Genomic DNA, 17,674 nt, shown 5'->3' on the forward strand with positions numbered 1-17,674 from the left:
TGTCTTTTTTCCTGCCAACTGCTAAGTCTCTTCGACTCACCACACTTTAGCCCTGCCTTTATGGCTGCCCGCCAGCTCTGGCGATCGCTAGCAACTGACTCCCACGACTTGTGATCAATGTCACAGGACTTCATGTCGCGTTTGCAGACGTCTTTAAAGCGGAGACATGGACGTCCGGTGGGTCTGATACCAGTGGCGAGCTCGCTGTACAATGTGTCTTTGGGGATCCTGCCATCTTCCATGCAGCTCACATGGCCAAGCCATCTCAAGCGCCGCTGACTCAGTAGGGTGTATATGCTGGGGATGTTGGCCGCCTCGAGGACTTCTGTGTTGGAGATATAGTCCTGCCACCTGATGCCAAGTATTCTCCGAAGGCAGCGAAGATGGAATGAATTGAGACGTCGCTCTTGGCTGACATACGTTGTCCAGGCCTCGCTGCCGTAGAGCAAGGTACTGAGGACACAGGCTTGATACACGCGGACTTTTGTGTTCCGTGTCAGTGCGCCATTTTCCCACACTCCCACGGCCAGTCTGGACATAGCAGTGGAAGCCTTTCCCATGCGCTTGTTGATTTCTGCATCGAGAGACAGGTTACTGGTGATAGTTGAGCCTCGGTAGGTGAACTCTTGAACCACTTCCAGAGCTTGGTCGCCGATATTGATGGATGGAGCATTTCTGATGTCCTGTCCTATGATGTTCGTTTTCTTGAGGCTGATGCTTAGGCCAAATTCGTTGCAGGTAGCCACAAACCTGTCGATGAGTCTCTGCATACACTCTTCAGTGCGAGATGTTAATGCAGCATCGTCAGCAAAGAGAAGTTCCCTGCTGAGGACTTTCCGTACTTTGGTCTTCGCTCTTAGACGGGCAAGGTTGAACAACCTGCCACCTGATCTTGTGTGGAGGAAAATTCCATCTTCTGAAGACTTGAATGCATGTGAGAGCAGCAGGGAGAAGAAGATCCCAAACAGTGTAGGTGCGAGAACACAGCCCTGCTTCACGCCACTCAGGATAGGAAAGGGGTCTGATGAGGCGCCGCTATGCTGAATTGTGCCTTTCATATTGTCATGGAATGAGGTGATGATACTTCGTAGCTTTGGTGGACATCCGATCTTTTCTAGTAGTCTGAAGAGACCATGTCTGCTGATGAGGTCAAAGGCTTTGGTGAGATCAATGAAAACAACGTAAAGGGGCATCTGTTGTTCGCGGCATTTCTCCTGTAGCTGACGAAGGGAGAACAGCATGTCAATGGTGGATCTCTCTGCTTGAAAGCCGCACTGTGCCTCATGGTAGACACACTCAGCCAGCTTCTGGAGTCTGTTTAAAATGACTCGAGCGAAGACTTTCCCCACTATGCTGAGCAGGGAGATTCCACGGTAGTTGTTGCAGTCACTGCGGTCACCTTTGTTTTTATAGAGAGAGATGATATTGGCATCGCGCATGTCCTGTGGTACTGCTCTGTCGTCCCAGCACAGGCAAAGCAGTTCGTAGAGTGCTGAGAGTATAGCAGGCTTAGCACTCTTAATTATTTCAGGGGCTTTTTCGCTGGCTAGAGAATCAATGGCATTACTGAGTTCCGATTTTGTTGGCTGTACGTCCAGCTCATCCATGACTGGCAAAGGCTGGGCTGCATTGAGGGCGGTCTCAATGACAACATTCTCCCTGGAGTACAGTTCTCGGCAGTGCTCAACCCAGCGGTCCATCTGCTTGCGTTGGTCAGTGATTGTGTCCCCTGATTTAGATTTGAGGGGGGCGATCTTCTTGATGGTTGTCGCAAAAGCTCTCTTAATGCCATCATACATTCCTCTGATGTTTCTGGTGTCTGAGGCCAGCTGAATATGACTGCACAGGTGTTGCCGGTAGTCATTTGCGCAGCATCTGGCTGTTCTTTGTGTAGCGCTTCTGGCTGTTTTAAGTGCTACGGATGTTAACTCGCTGGGGGCTTTCTTGTAGTTCAGCAGTGCAATGCGCTTAGCGGCTGTGACAGGTTCCAGCTCTTCAAAGTGATATTGAAACCAGTCTGCATTCCGCTTCACGCGTTTGCCATAGGTGGTCATAGCTAATATTGTTATAATTAGCCTTCCCCCAATTTAGCACCTTCACCCGAGGACTACTCTTATCCTTATCCACAAGTATCTTAAAACTTACAGAATTATGGTCACTGTTCCCGAAATGCTTCCCCTATGAAACTTCGACCACCTGGCCAGGCTCATTCCCCAATACCAGGTCCAATACGGCCCCTTCCTAGTTGGACTATCTACATATTGTTTCAAGAAGCCCTCCTGGATGCTCCTTACAAATTCTGCCCCATCCAAGCCCCTAGCACTAAGTGAGTCCCAATCAATATAGGGGAAGTTAAAACAATGTCCATAATTCTAAAATACAAGTTCTCAAAAAAACCTAACAAAAAATATAGAAGCACTGTCATAACAATGTACAGTCATGCTCCAGCACATCTTGAAGTTGACTTTTCTCCTCAGTTCACAATTAGAAAATACCTTTTAATCACAGAGTGACAAAGAGAAATTATGCAAATTTAACCCAGTGACAGTATTAATTATGCATTGAACCTATCTGGTCCTGTGGCTTCCTCAGCACAACTGGAAGCCAAGCTTGTCAATCAGGCTGACTTCCAGACAGGGATCTGGTTAGGGCCAAGGGTTGCACGATGTGGAACATAGGAGCAGGAGTAGGCCATTAGGCCTGTCGAGCCTTCTCCGCCATTCAATTAGATCATGGATGATCATCTACCTCAATGCCACATTCCCACGCTATCCCTCTATCCCTTGAAGTCATTAGTATCCAGATATCTATCGACTTCTGTCTTGAACATGCTCAATGATTGAGCTTTCACAGCCCTCTGGAGTAGAGAATTCCAAAGATTTACCACTCTCTAAGTGAAGAAATTCTTCCTCATCTCAGTCTTTAATGGCCTGCCCCTTATTCTGAGACTATGTCCCCGGGTTCTAGATTCACCAGCCAGGGGAAACATCCTATCTACATCCACCCTGTCACACCCTGTATGAATTTTGTAAGTTTAAATGAGATCACCTCTCATTCTTCAAAACTCTAGAGAATACAAGCCTAGTTTCTGCAATCTCTCCCAGAAGACAATCCCGCCATCCCAGGGACTAGTTTGGTGAACCTCCTTGGCACTCCCTCTATGGCAAATATATTCTTCCTCACACGAGGCCACCAAAACTGTACACAATACTCCAGGTGCAGTCTCACCAAGGCTCTATACAACTGCAGCAAGGCTTCTTCACTCCTGTACTCAAAACCCCTTGCGATGAAGGCCAACATACAATTTGCCTTCCTAATTGCTTGCTGCATCTGCATACTAGCTTTTAGTGACTCATGAACAAGGACAGCCTTTGGACATCAACACTTCCCAACCTCTCACCATTTAAGAAATACTCTGTCTTTCCTTTTATTCTTCCAAACTGGAATTAAGCATGTGGGGAAATCCAGACTTTTTGCATTTCCTACATGCTACTGGATTCCCCCCTGCACCACCACCCCCCCCCCCCCCCCCCCCCACCCCCTGAGCCCACTTCCAGTGCATCAGCAGGTAAAAATTCCAAAGGCAGTCTGAAACTTTTTTTTGAGTGATTGTCTACCATTGTCTCTGGTCTCCACAGACTATGCATAACCTATTGCTAAAATGATGGAAGAATGGAAACAAATTCCCAGCCTAAGAATGCCTTTCTGAATCTTCTAGCAGTAAGAAGCATTCAAAATAACATCCTAAATATTCCCTCCCCATGAAAAAGTATTTGGGTTCTGCTTAGTTTTCCCCAAAGTGACACAGCTGAGAAAGGAAACTCTATGATATGGATTATCAGTGTTTTGTTGGCGGTGGGGGGGGGGGGGGGGCGGAGGGAGGAACAAACCAATCTCCTACCAGTCCAAAGTGCTGCCTAGCTATTAGTGAATCAGCAAGATTGAAAAGATTTACTGGGCCACTATTCACAAAACACAGTTGTAGAAAAATTCTAAGACTGCCAGCCTGTCAGTGCTCAATTTACTTTTGCTTCAAGTAACCAATTTGTTTTGCCATTTGTTGGTTTGTTATCCATTTTAAGTTAATTTACAGATTTCCTATTGTTCGATGTGTGTTTTTAACACTACATTCTACAATCCCATAATTATCCTATCACCAAGCAAAATATACTTCTGATAGACTGCAATTATTATCCACGGTGAAGTAATTTTTCCAATGTTGACAAAGAAAACTAAGGTTTGTCTCACTTAGTGAAAAGAAAGGCAGACTTACCTCTTGAATCTGCATACGAACTTTGTTAAAAGCTCGAATCCAATTGGCTTTGGCCCTAGATAGATTTGAATGGCCTTCCTCCTCATTTCGGTAACTGAAGAGTTAACAACAGAATGATAAAACAATTAATATAACTCTTCCACATACTGAAATGTCGCAATTAAATTTTCCCTGTAACTTCTACTAAACAATACAAACATGTTGATATAGCTATATTTCCTTTTTGTTAGAGACGTCTCTAGACCTCTTGCTCGGCAATTTGTCTTCAGCCCACTCCAATTTTCTCACTTCAAGGCGTTGACTTTTGCTGGGGCATCATTCAGCAGGCACCAATAAGTGTCTCAGATCTCATTTAAATGGCAATTTGGATCTCATCCTCACCTGATCTTAATACACACATATTCTTTCCAGGAACTTAGTGGAGAGCAGTGGGAACCCTAGTTAATTTTCTGTTCCCTAACTCAGAAGCAACCTATCATTAGCTAAGACTTAGACACCAGACATCAACTCCATGACGTTTGGGTCTGTATTGCTTAGAGCAACACTATAGCCATTGGACCTTTGAAGCATTATAGCAACTTCTGAAATCTGACAAATGTTTTGAGTTTACTGATACAGGTTATTACAAACTTTAAAGCAGTATTTTATTAACATATTGTTCAGTCTTTCTGTTTTCCGTTTCTGATACAATACAAATATTTTTCATGAAAATTTTTTATTTTACCTTCAATGCTTTAATAATTGATATTTGACCAATTTTTGCTTTGTCTGACCCTCTCTGACAATGATCCAACTGCAGTAACAGGTTGCATTTGTGTAGCGCCTTTAACACAATAAAACATCTCGAGGCATAGTAGAGAGACAGAAAAGCGGTTGAGGATTTAAGACAAATTAGCTAAAGACACTCAAAAAGGTTGGTTTTGAGCATGTTTTTATTGTGTATTTGCACTCTAAGTTTAAAGTTTGCTTGTCGTCAAAAATCACACAAACAACAAACTTCAGTGTAAACCAAACTGTCTAAGAAGTGAAGCAAACTTTTACTCTGCTTCAATCCAATGTCATTCAGACTGCATTTACATCATATTGTGAGTGCACCTTTAAAGACAGACAGAGAAAGCAAAAGCAAACTAAAGAAAGTAGAAGTTAAAAAGGATGGGTCAAAGAGGGCTGAAAGCTCTGACCAGGTGAGAAGCACCAAAAGAGACTAAGAGGCTGCACAGGAACTCAAGATTAAAGGATTATACTTAGGGATGCAATGCAAAAATTGAAGTTGCAGAAAAAGGATGGGGCAAGTTTTTCCGCAAATTGATTTGTTTTAAATTAATCCTGTTTAACTGCAAATTTTCTTCCATCCCTACTAGAATGCACTACCTGAATAGATGGTGGAACCATATTCAATAGTAACTTTCAAAAGTGAATCAGATATATAGTGGAAAAGGAAAAAATTGCATGGCTATGGGGAAAGAGCAAAGGACTTGGACTAATTGGCAGGCTCTTTCAAAAAGTCAGCAATGTAAGGGGAATGTATTTTTATGCCATGTCTTTATTCAGATACGTGCTGATAACAGTTTTCGCTGGATTTCTGTTTGTGTTTTAACTGTTGTGTCAAATTGCAAAATGCGTTTGTTAGAGATGTAAACTGGAACTTAGTGATTTTGTGTGCAGAGTTTGACAAAGGGTGGTAAAAACATGGAGTGCGGAGGACATTGGGACGAAGGGAGAAGAACTGTAACCAAAGATATCATCGCAGGGGCTCATATTGGACTTTTTAAAAATAACGACAGTTGAACAGAACAAACACACACCGACACACACACACACAAAAGTCAGGACATGCCACTAAGGTGGCAGCCTCAGACTATTACATCAGACAGTCTGTCTACAACAGCTGTCATACAAAATGGCCTCTCAAAATATGCGTGAATGGTTTCCTCCTGCCTTATCAAGATGCACCTGAACCCCACCCTCCCACCACCCCCCCCCCCACCCCCACCAGAGCAGGATATGACCACATGCAGATGGTCTTGCATAGCCATGATGGGATTGATAAGGCACTGAAACCCAATTGGGGATGACCCGATTCAAGATATTACCTTATATGTCAAGGGACCAGGGGTCAGAAAGGGGTAGACAGCCACAGCCCACAAGGACATTGTTGCTGCAGTCGGGAAGAATGACCTGGTCAGTCACTGAAGATGTGAAGAGAGCTCGTTCAGCAGACTGACCACCCAAGGACGATCTCTTGCACCAGGGGTTACCAACTACCAGTACATTAGAACATTAGAACATTACAGCGCAGTACAGGCCCTTCGGCCCTCGATGTTGCGCCGACCATCTGACCTACACTATTCCATTTTCATCCATATACAGTGAGTATATCTGTATAGTTTGGGTAGAAGGTAAATAATGTACTTTGTGAGACAAATACTTTGTGTCCTTGTGATGTGCCATTGATATCAAGAGTAAGGCAAGATTCCACAATATTTTGGAGAAGCTACCTGGGATAAACAGGCGACCAGCTTACAGCAGACACATGGTTGGTTGAATGGTTTCCATTCATGTTTGATTCTATGATTAGTTTTTGGGACAACTCATTTATTTGATTCAAAACAGGGAAATCTTGCTCCAAATTGCTCTTCTCGCAGTTGTTTCATTAACAAGTTGACTTCACTCTAATTACTGATCCAGTTATTGCTTCTTAATTTATCCAATTTCAGTGCCTATATTTTACTTTCAATATGTAGCTGGCTTAGCTACAGGCTGTAATAATGAGATTTTGTTCAAATACCTCCATGGGCTCACCCCTCCCTATCTCGGTAATCTCCTCTAGCCCTACAATCCTCTGAGATACCAATGCTCCTCCAAATCTGACCTTTTGAGCATTTGATTTTAAATCGCTCCATAATTGGTGACCCTGTCTTCAGCTGTCAAGGCCTTAAACAAGGAATTCCCTTGCTCAACTTCTCCATCTCTCTTTCTTCCTTTAAGACACTCCTTTGACCAAGCTTTTGGGTCATCTGTCTGATCATTTTATGTGGCTCAGTGTCAAATTTTGTTGATAATGGTCCTCTAAGATTTCTTGGTACGTCTTACTATGTTAAATGCACTATATTAACACAAGTTGTTGTTGTACTAAATTATTATTGCAGATATCAACACAGCAAAGTTATACAAGGTTCCATTGTGTTATCACTGAAATACAATTACGGTTAAGAATAGCACGGCAGAATATACTCTACAACCTATATTTTCCAATGTTGCATGACAATTAAACACCTCAAATTATTATAGCACCATTCATGTACTGTCGACTGTAATGCCATTTACCTACATTGTATCATTTCAGAACATCACTCCCAAATAATTGACTATCTTTAAAATGTCTAACAGCTACAACAAACATTTTCAAATTCTTACGTTTCCAGTTGTTTTCCTTCAGCCTGCTCTGGAGGTATCTCCGTTTCAGGTGGAATTTCAACTGGAACAGCACCTTCTTCCTCCTCTTTAGGTTTTTCCTCATAAATTTCCTCCTCCTCCTTCTGGAACTCTTCAGGTTCACTATAAATCTCCAGTGGTTCACCATCTTCTTTGTCCCAGTCCAAGGATTCTTTCTGACAGCTGACTGAGCTGTGACAGGAGTGGTAAGAATCGCCATCACGTTCATCATCTATGTCCGAGCCTTCTAGGCTCTCATTATCTGGATCAAACTCCTCACTGAGCTGGGAGCTGCCTTGGCTCAGTTCTGCAGATGAAGCATACCGGCTGCTACCTGTAGGACTGCAAAACAGTGGCAAATATTTAGATATTTGATGTTAGATTTTTTTAAAGTTGGTACAATACCACTATATGTAATAGTTAAAATACAAATTCTAATTGAGTATTTGCCCTGTACAGATTGAAGTGACAATAATAAAATATATCCAAATATATTGGGGGATATAAAGTATGTTAAAAATATATAACTTCTATTTTTTTTAAAAACTTATTATGTTTTTGGCTGATTATGGTTGCTTGAACAGGAGGGCAGACATGAATGCTTGGACAATCTCTGGATCTAGCGTCAGAAGCACGTCAATGACCAGATTTGGTCTGCCAAGGTGAGTACTCCATACCTCTTTTTCCCCTTTTAATTACTTAGGGAAAAAATTGAACATGTGGAAAAACTCCTGCAATTTTTGAATTACACAGAAAGACTGACACAGAAAGTGTCACCGATGGCGCAGAGGTGCTTAGACTGGTTGCCAGCTGCATCCCAGCTGGTGGCCTCATCCAGCATGCAAGGGCACCATGAAAGGGCTGAGGCAGTTGAAGAAGCTGATGAGGGGGCCACCCATCAGGGGTATGGTCTCATCCCATGCCTCCTCGGTCCCTCCTACTGAGGAACCATCCATGCCGCAAGGCCTTGTGACAAAGGCTGCCCCATGGGCACTTCCACGACAAGGATGGAAGCCACAGGCATCTCAGCCACAAGCAGAGACAAGGGAGCAGGCTGCCTTCACCTCCTCAGCTACAGGGGGAGTACCCCATAGAAGTGGACAAGAATACAAGGAGCCATGCCGTTACATATACCTAATGGGTCACCTGGGTGATGTTTTGTCAGTTTGTATGGTCATCAACTTTTTTTTGAATAATAATTGCTTATGCCTATGAGCAGAATTTGGTGTTATCATTGTTTGATGTAAAAAGGGACATAGGGTTAAGGGGTCAGAGGGGGGGGTGCGGGGTGAGATGCTGCTGCTGGCTGGGTTTGCTGCAGTACCATGGTATGTGTTGTGGGAGACTGTTGATGGTGAAGATCCCATTTACCATCTATTTGGGTGGTAACGGAATTATTCAGATGTGTTTTTTTGCTGGATAATTTCCCCCTCTGATCGAAGGCGAGTGACAGAGTGAACTGTCATAGGGCTGAAAGGCACTCAAGTGAAACATTGTTTACTTAGCATGGCCCTTGCAGCCATAACAGCCTGCCAATCGCTGTGTGGCCTGGAACGGTGGTCTTCCGCCAATGCGTGAGCTCCTCTGGAGCCCCCTTCATTCTCTTCTACTTCCTCCTTCGGGGAAGGGTGATGTTCCAGTTCCTCCTCTTCATCTGGCTCCAGGCATCTTTGTATTGTCATGCTGTGCAGTGCACAGCAGATGATCATAATATGAGAGACTCTGGCTGGCTTGTACTGGAGGGCACCACCCGAGTGGTCATGGCAACGGAAGTGCATATTCAAGGTGCCAATGGTCTGTTCAATGGCTTTGGCTGTAGCGCCTCTTCGTATCTGTGGCTAGGTTCCAGAAAGGCATCAGGAGCCACCCTTTCAGGGGATGACCCTCCCAGACCCTCCATTTTCGCCGTGTCTCCTGGTTGACGATCTAAAACTGCTGCTCAAAAGCCTGTTAATGAGCTCCACAACGAGCTCAACAGCAATCAATTGGAGGTGTACGGGTTTCTGGGTCTCCCCCCTCTCCCCTGAAAATCATGTCACGTTCCAGAGGCGCTGGACTCCAGTGATGCCATCCAAGAGCGCTATTTTCAATGCGCGCCCAGACCCGTACTCACGCTCATAGGTGATTGTAAATCCAGCCCCATAACTGAGGCAGTGCATTGAAGTGTTGTTGAAAGAGGAAAAGTGAGTAAGGCTATACATGACGCAAGACAGAAATGTACAAACCAGAAGATAGATAAATGAATGCAGGAAAGGATCAAGCTAGGAAAGTGAGACCAGCTGAGAAGAAAGTAACGAACAAACACCAACAGGTTCTGTAATGCAGTAAAATATAATGGGTCAGGAGCATCTGAAACCTTTAAGCCACTCTGTGTAAGCTCTACAGTTGTTATAAAGAGGACTTAAAAATAAGTAAAGCAGACATTTAAACTTTTGCTGCATTAACATGTCTTTTATACATTAGGTAAGAATAAATATTTTTTCCAAGGATTATTTGCAAGGTTTCAGATTAATACAAAGACTCCATATGTTCAACATTTGGTCAAGCAGCATGCAAAGCTTATGAATGCCTGAACTACTGCCAAAATAAACTGGAAATCATAAGTCTTTAAAGAATTCTTGAAGAAAGGGACTCAAATGCATACATTTAGTAATCTTCAATTTTAGAGCCACGAAGAGGTTAAAGAAATCCAAGCAATTACAATAAAATGTTTTATACCAATCACAGGCTTCTCCTGTTCCAATGTTCTTCTCTGATTGATTACATGTGTTTGGTGTCAATGTTTTCTATTTTCTAATTAATTATTTTCTCTTTTGACTAATCATATTCTAAAATGACCAATAAATTCACCAGAAATGAATGGAATTCATCCTGTGAGGATGAAACAAAAATCTATATACTACCTCCATCTTGAAAGCTGCACCTACAGGAATCCATAATGACAAAGCCAAGCATTAGATCACAGTCAATCTCACTTCTTGGTGCTTCTACAGCATCGTATCTCAGAAATCTAGGTACTTATCCTGATAAGTTCACTTAAAGTCTTGAAAACTAAGGGGATTTGCAGCAAGAACAGAATGCTAGCTGTCATACAGCATTGCTAAGAATGAGTTAGAACCCAGGCAATGAGCTTGGATGAACCTCCAGAGAGAAAGTGATGTTTGCTGGCTGTGCTCCCAGGATAAATTAATTACTATATTCTGCAAGTAAAGTTGTCTATAATATAATAGCACGTTTTCATACTATTAATGCTGCATGTTTAATAAATATTAAACTGAATTTTTTATATATATATATATATTATATATATATATATTATATATATATATACATACACACACACAAAAACCCGACATGCCAAATGGGAAATATTAATTTGATCAGTTGGGACCTTGCCCAAGACTTTTACTAGAAATTCTTACAAATAACTTTTTAAAAAACTAAACTGGCCACTGCAATTTACATCGGAAACACCAAAAGATTAGACTAGAGACAACATGACTGACTCAACCTGGCCAGAACAATGGGGTGCTCTCTGATTAAGTTATCTGAAATAGCCTTATTGACGTGGTCATCAGGGGCCATCGATACCCATTAACTTTGAAAGAGCCAACCCCCACCAAGTGTGACTGGACAGCTTGAGGGGTAGAGCCCTGAATCGCAGAAAGGATACCAGAAGGACCTCATCAAAACCACAAAGAGGTTTGGTAATGTCATGTGACTGCTTGTGCAGCTCTGGAAAGACTGTAAGCTTTGTCAGACAGAAAGCAGAGAGGAGTAACTGAAAAGCCATCCATGGAGCAGCTCTCTCTCTCCAGTAAAGATCCAGAGAAGACCCGGCTGCAACTGGTAAAGGCTCAAGCCTGCAGACCGCCACAGCCAACAACTAGTGGACAAGAGTCAAATCCCCTCTTCTGCCTTTTGGAGTTCTGAGAAGCAAGCCTGCAACCGTGCACGTGGCCCAGCGAGGACTTCAGGATTACAATTTCAACTGAGGACTCTGGAACTAAAACTGTATTTAACTGCCCTTTGTTCCGGACTGTACCCTAACCACAAAAGCTGTTTTCCCTCTGTAATCTATTTGTGTGTCTGTGATTCTCGTGCGAATGTGTAAGTGAATGCATAGCATATTTTTTAAATTTTAACCGGTTTAAAGTGTTAAGAATAATAAACTTACTTTCTTGTTTAAACTCAAGAAAACCTGTCTGATTGGTTCTTTTGCAATTACATTAGAGGAACAGGTGCAAGCGCTCACTGAGATGGTAAGTTCAATCAGTATGCTAAAACAAAAGGATAAACCCTATTGCGGTCAAATCAGAGAAGAGGCAAAAGGGGGAGCCTGAGACCCCTTCCTCACCTGGTTGCAACAACACACACACACATTATATATCACACTATACCCCTTTCCTATCCTGAGTGGCGTGAAACAGGGCTCTGTTCTCGCACCTACACTGTTTGGGATCTTCTTCTCACTACTGCTCTCACACGCGTTCAAGTCTTCAGAAGAAGGAATTTTCCTCCACACAAGATCAGATGGCAGGTTGTTCAACCTTGCCCATTTTAGAGCGAAGACCAAAGTACAGAAGGTCCTCATCAAGAAACTTCTCTATGCTGACAATGCTGCATTAACATCTCACACAGAATAGTGTCCGCAGAAACTCATTGACAGGATTGTGGCTGCCTGCAACGAATTTGGCCTAACCATCCACCTCAAGAAAACAAACATCATGGGACAGGACGTCAGAAATGCTCCATCCATCAATATCGGCGACCACGCTCTGGAAGTGGTTCAAGGGTTCACCTACCTAGGCTCAACTATCACCAGTAACCTGTCTCTCGATGCAGAAATCAACAAGCGCATGGGAAAGGCATCCGCTGCTATGTCCAGACTGACCAAGAGGTTGAGGGGAAATGGCACACTGACATGGAACACAAAAGTCCGCGTGTTTCAAGCCTGTGTCCTCAGTACCTTGCTCTACGGCAGCGAGGCCTGGACAACGTATGTCAGCCAAGAGCAACGTCTCAATTAATTCCATCTTCGCTGCCTCTGGAGAATCCTTGGCATCAAGTGGCAGTACCATATCTCCAACACAGAAGTCCTCGAGGCGGCCAACATACCCAGCATATACACCCTACTGAGCCAGCGGCGCTCGAGATGGCTTGGCCATGTGAGCCGCATGGAAGATGGCAGGATCCCCAAGGACGCACCGTATAACGAACTTGTCACTGGTATCAGACCCACCGGCCGTCCATGTCTCCGCTTTAAAGACATCTGCAAACACAACATGAAGTCCTGTGACACTGACCACAAGTTGTGGGAGTCAGTTGACAGTGATTGCCAGAGCTGGCGGACAGCCATAAAGGCAGGGCTAAAGAGTGGCAAGTCGAAGAGACTCAGCAGTTGGCAGGAGAAAAGACAGAAGTGCAAGGAGAGAGCCAACTGTGTAACAGCCCCGACAACCAATTTTATCTTCAGCGCCTGTGGAAGAGTCTGTCACTCTGGAATTGGCCTTTATAGCCACTCCAGGCGCTGCTCCACAAACTACTGACCTCCTCTAGGTACTTACCCATTGTCTCTCGAGACAAGGAGGCCAAAGAGGATACCTAATTTATGAAGCCTGAACCCAAATTATATTAAAAGGTGAGATATGATGCCTAAATCATTGTATCATGCTGTGCCTGAAGGAGCACCTTAACATATAACTAAGGCGTTGGCCACAACTCTCAAAAGCTAGCTGATCATCTTTTTTAAAAGCAGAATGAGTCATGCCTTGCACCTGATATTTAATGTATCTATGTACATCTATGTGACATTCTAAACATTAAAAATGGCCTGTATTTACATAAATTGAATCAATTTTATTCATGTGCACAAAGGAATAGGACATGTACTTCATCATGCGTGTAGTCTACAACATCCTAGCTTAAATTTCTGATAAATTGGCAATGTCCCTTTTTCCATATATATCCTTCTTCTGTCATCCTACATCTGTTTGTTTTGTGCGGGTAATTTTTAACCCTATTTGACTGTGCCTTACAGCATACATGCCTGATGATGGCACTTGAGATACTAAATTACTGATTGATTTATTTTACCTTAATATAGTAATTGGTTGAAATGGTGGTTTACTATTGAGCACTAATGCATTTGGCCTGCGATCAAAAATATAAATTGTGCCTTAGTAATAGTCAAAGGGTATGCTTATCAAAGTAACCATTCCATTATGAACAATAAATGGGCACTAATGAGGCTGCAAGCAGGAAATGGCACCCCTGAGTTTTAAAATGGACACTAACTTCAAGAATGAATCTCAGTAAATCACCCTCTGGAACACTGCATCTCTTTCCATGATATTAAAATATATAATTTAGCAAGCACTGTTTTATTTAATAACTGTTATCCATGTCAAATCTAATTTCTCTATCTTTAATTAGAACATTACTAGTACAAACTAAATCAATAAAAAAATTAGGTAAGACTTCTTCCCCAGGGAGGAAATTTGGTGCAAAACATTTCTCACAGGGTCGCTCATGGCACACAATGCAAAGCTGGGCTAGGTTGTTTACTAAATAACTGTGAATGCACCTATGACCCAACCTTTTTAAAGTTTATGTTCAAATGTAAGAAGCTATGGGAGTGTTTCAATGGCACAATATGGGGTCAATGGAGGCAAAGATTTGAGGAAAAGTAAAACATTTGTCAACAGAAAGGGAGAGAGAGAAATTGCAGGAAGGAAAAATTAAAGGGAAAACCATCTCTGCCTGTTCACTCAAAATTAGAGTAACATAATCCTAAAATTAGAGCAAGGCTTTTTAAGGAGTGAAATCAAAATGCACTCTTTCCCACAAAGGATAGTCAAAACCTGAATTCTCTACCCTTCAAGGGACTAAATGTCTTACTCATGTTCCTAAGCTCCTAGAGAATGCTACAACACAGAAAGAGGCCATTCTATCCATTAAGTCTGCACTGTTATTTTCTCCACATGAACCACTTAGTCTAATCCCAAACCCAATAACTTTTTTCAAGCAACTATTAAACTCTATTTTAAAAGAATTACAGACTGATTCAACAGTAGAGAATTGCAAATTCCAACCCCCTCCATGTAAAAAGATTTTTTTCTAATCTTCCTTTAATTCTTTTGTGATTACTTCAGTATACCTTCTTGTTAACTTCCCACTGACCAGTGGAATCAATCTAGCAATATTTAACCCATCATAACGACTCTCAGGTCATCTTTAACTTTCCCAGCTCTTGTGGAAAAGCCCTAACTTCGCGTTCCCCATTCATGGACATAAACACACAACTTTGGTAACGACCTAGTGAATCTACACTGCACCCTTTTTCATCATTTATATAGACTTCCTAAAAGGTATAGACAACACTCCAGCTGCGGTCTAAGGCCTTGTACAAACTCAACATTACTTGCTTTCTTTTATATTCTATAGCCTTACTTACATATAAAACCAAAGATTTCATTTAACTATATGTTCTTATCTATTTCTCCTTTTAGAATCGACAACTTAAGGTGCATTTCTTTCCCTAATCTTGCTTCCAATATGGATTAACTTTGCACTTTTTCTATGCTCACCTGTTTCTACTTTGAACTGTATCCTAACTTGCACCAAGTCCCATTCACCTATCACCCCCGTGCACATTGATCTGCATTGACTCCTGGTTAAGCAATGCTTCAATTTTAAAATTCTCATCCCAGTTTTCAAATTTCTACATGTCCTTGCTCCTCCCCATCGCTGTAACCTGCAACCCTCGGAGATATCTGCGATCCCCCAATTCTGGCCTCTTGACCATCCGTGATTTTAATCGCTCCACCAATGGTAGCTGTGCCTTCAGCTGCCAAAGCTTTAAAGCTCTGGAATTCTCTCCCTAAACCTCTCCTCCTTTCCTTCCACCTTTAAGACACTCCTTAAAACCTACCTCTTTGACCAAGCTTTTGGGCATCGGCCCTAATATCTCCTAATTTTGTTCAATAATGCTCCTGAAGTGCCATGGGATATTTTACTACAATAGAGGGGCTATATAAATACAGTTATAAACAGTTATATACAATATAGTTAAACTCCATCTGCCAAATTTTGGCCCATTCACCTAACCTATCCATATCCATTTGTAAATTTCTTATTTCTTTATTGCAACTTACTATCCCACCTATTTTAGTGTCATCTGCAAATTTAGCTATAGTACCTTCTATCCCTGCATCCAAGTCATTAATATAGATTGTAAATAATTGGGGCCCGAGGACCGAATCCTGTGGCACCCCACTAATTACATCTTGCCAACCAGAAAAAGACCCTTTTATCCCAACTCTCTGTTTTCTGTTAGTTAGCCAATCCTCTATCCAAGCTAATAAATTGCCCCTAACCCCGTGTGATCTTTCCTTGTGTATTAACCTTTTGTGCAGCACCTTATCAAATACCTTCTGGAAGTCCAGATATACTACATCTACAGGATCCCCATTATCCACTTTGCTTGTTACAACTTCGAAGAACTCTAGCAAATTACTCAAACACAATTTACCCTTCATAAAACCATGCTGACTCTGATGGATTGCGTTTTGACTTTCTAAATGTTCTGTTATTACTTCCCTAATAATGGATTCTAACAATTTCCCAATGACCGATGTTAAACTAACTGGTCTATAGTTTCCTACTTTCTGCCTCCCTCCCTTTTTAAATAAGGGCATTATATTAGCTTTTTTCCAATCCACTGGAACCTTTTCCACATCCAGGGAGTTTTGGAATAATATAACCAATGGATCCACTATCTCCGCTGCCACTTCCTATAAGACCCTAGGATGTAGGCCACTTCTTGTACCCCTCTCAATATCCTCCCGTTTATTATGTATTCCCTCACTTTATTTGCCCTGCCCAAATACATTACCTCACACTTTTCTGGGTTGAATTCCATTTGCCATTTTTCTGCCCACTCAACCAAACCATTGATATCTTTCTGGCGTCTACGGCTATCCTCTTTACTATCAACTACACAGCCAATTTTTGTGTCATCAACAAATTTCCCAATCTAGCCAACCACATTTAAGTCCAAATCATTAATATATACCACAAACAGCAAGGGACCCAACACTGAGCCCTGTGGAACACCACTAGAAACAGCTTTCCATTCACAAAAACATCCATTGACTACCCTTTGTTTCCTGGCCCTGAGCCAATTCTGGATCCAACCTGCCACATTCTTCTCTATCCCATGGGTTTTAATTTTACTGACCAGTCTGCCATGTGGGACCTTGTCAAATGCCTTACTAAAATCCATGTAGACCACATCCACTGCACTACCCTCATCAATCCTTCCTCAAAAAACTCAATTAAGTTAGTAAGTCATGACCTTCCCTTAACAAATCCATGCTGACTATCTCTGATTAATCCATGCCTTCTTAAGTGGCAGTTTATCCTGTTCCTCAGAATAGATTCTAACAATTTATGCACCACCAAGGTCAGACTGACTGGCCTATAATTATTTGGCCTATCCCTATCCCTCGTACCTTTTTGAACAATGGTACAATGTTTGCAGACCTCCAATCATCTGGTAACTTGCCTGTATCTAGTGAGGATTTGAAGATGCTCCTCAGCGCATCCACTATTTCCCCACTGGCTTCCTTTAACAACCTGGGAAGCAATCCATCCAGCCCTGGCAATTTGTCCACTTTCAAGGATGTCAGACACTCTAGTACTTCCTCTCTCATTATGCCCATCGTATCTAATATTTCACATTCCTCCTCTTTAACTACAATGTCTACATCAACCCTCTCCTTTGTGAAGACAGAGACAAAAAACTCAGTGAGCCCTGCCCACATCTTCTGCATCCATGCATAAGTTCCCTTGTATATCTCTGATAGGCCCTATCCTTTCCTTCGTTATCCCCTTGCTCTTAATGTACTGATAAAACATCTTTGGGTTTTCCTTGATTTTACCTGCCAATAATTTTTCATGTCC

At 42.3% G+C, this 17,674-nt stretch overlaps 1 protein-coding gene across 1 annotated transcript in view; it reads right to left on the reverse strand.

Annotated features, from left to right (window-relative positions):
• LOC137351442 (protein unc-13 homolog A-like) overlaps positions 1 to 17,674 on the reverse strand; it is a 281,799-nt gene that overhangs the window by 192,819 nt on the left and 71,306 nt on the right. The window contains 3 exon segments of the mRNA XM_068015888.1: positions 4,270 to 4,367; positions 7,691 to 8,050; positions 13,805 to 13,861. Of these exon segments, the coding sequence (XP_067871989.1) occupies positions 4,270 to 4,367; positions 7,691 to 8,050; positions 13,805 to 13,861 (515 nt within the window).

The sequence above is a fragment of the Heterodontus francisci genome, chromosome 36, assembly GCF_036365525.1.
Source record: "Heterodontus francisci isolate sHetFra1 chromosome 36, sHetFra1.hap1, whole genome shotgun sequence".
Classification (NCBI taxonomy): Eukaryota; Metazoa; Chordata; class Chondrichthyes; order Heterodontiformes; family Heterodontidae; genus Heterodontus; species Heterodontus francisci.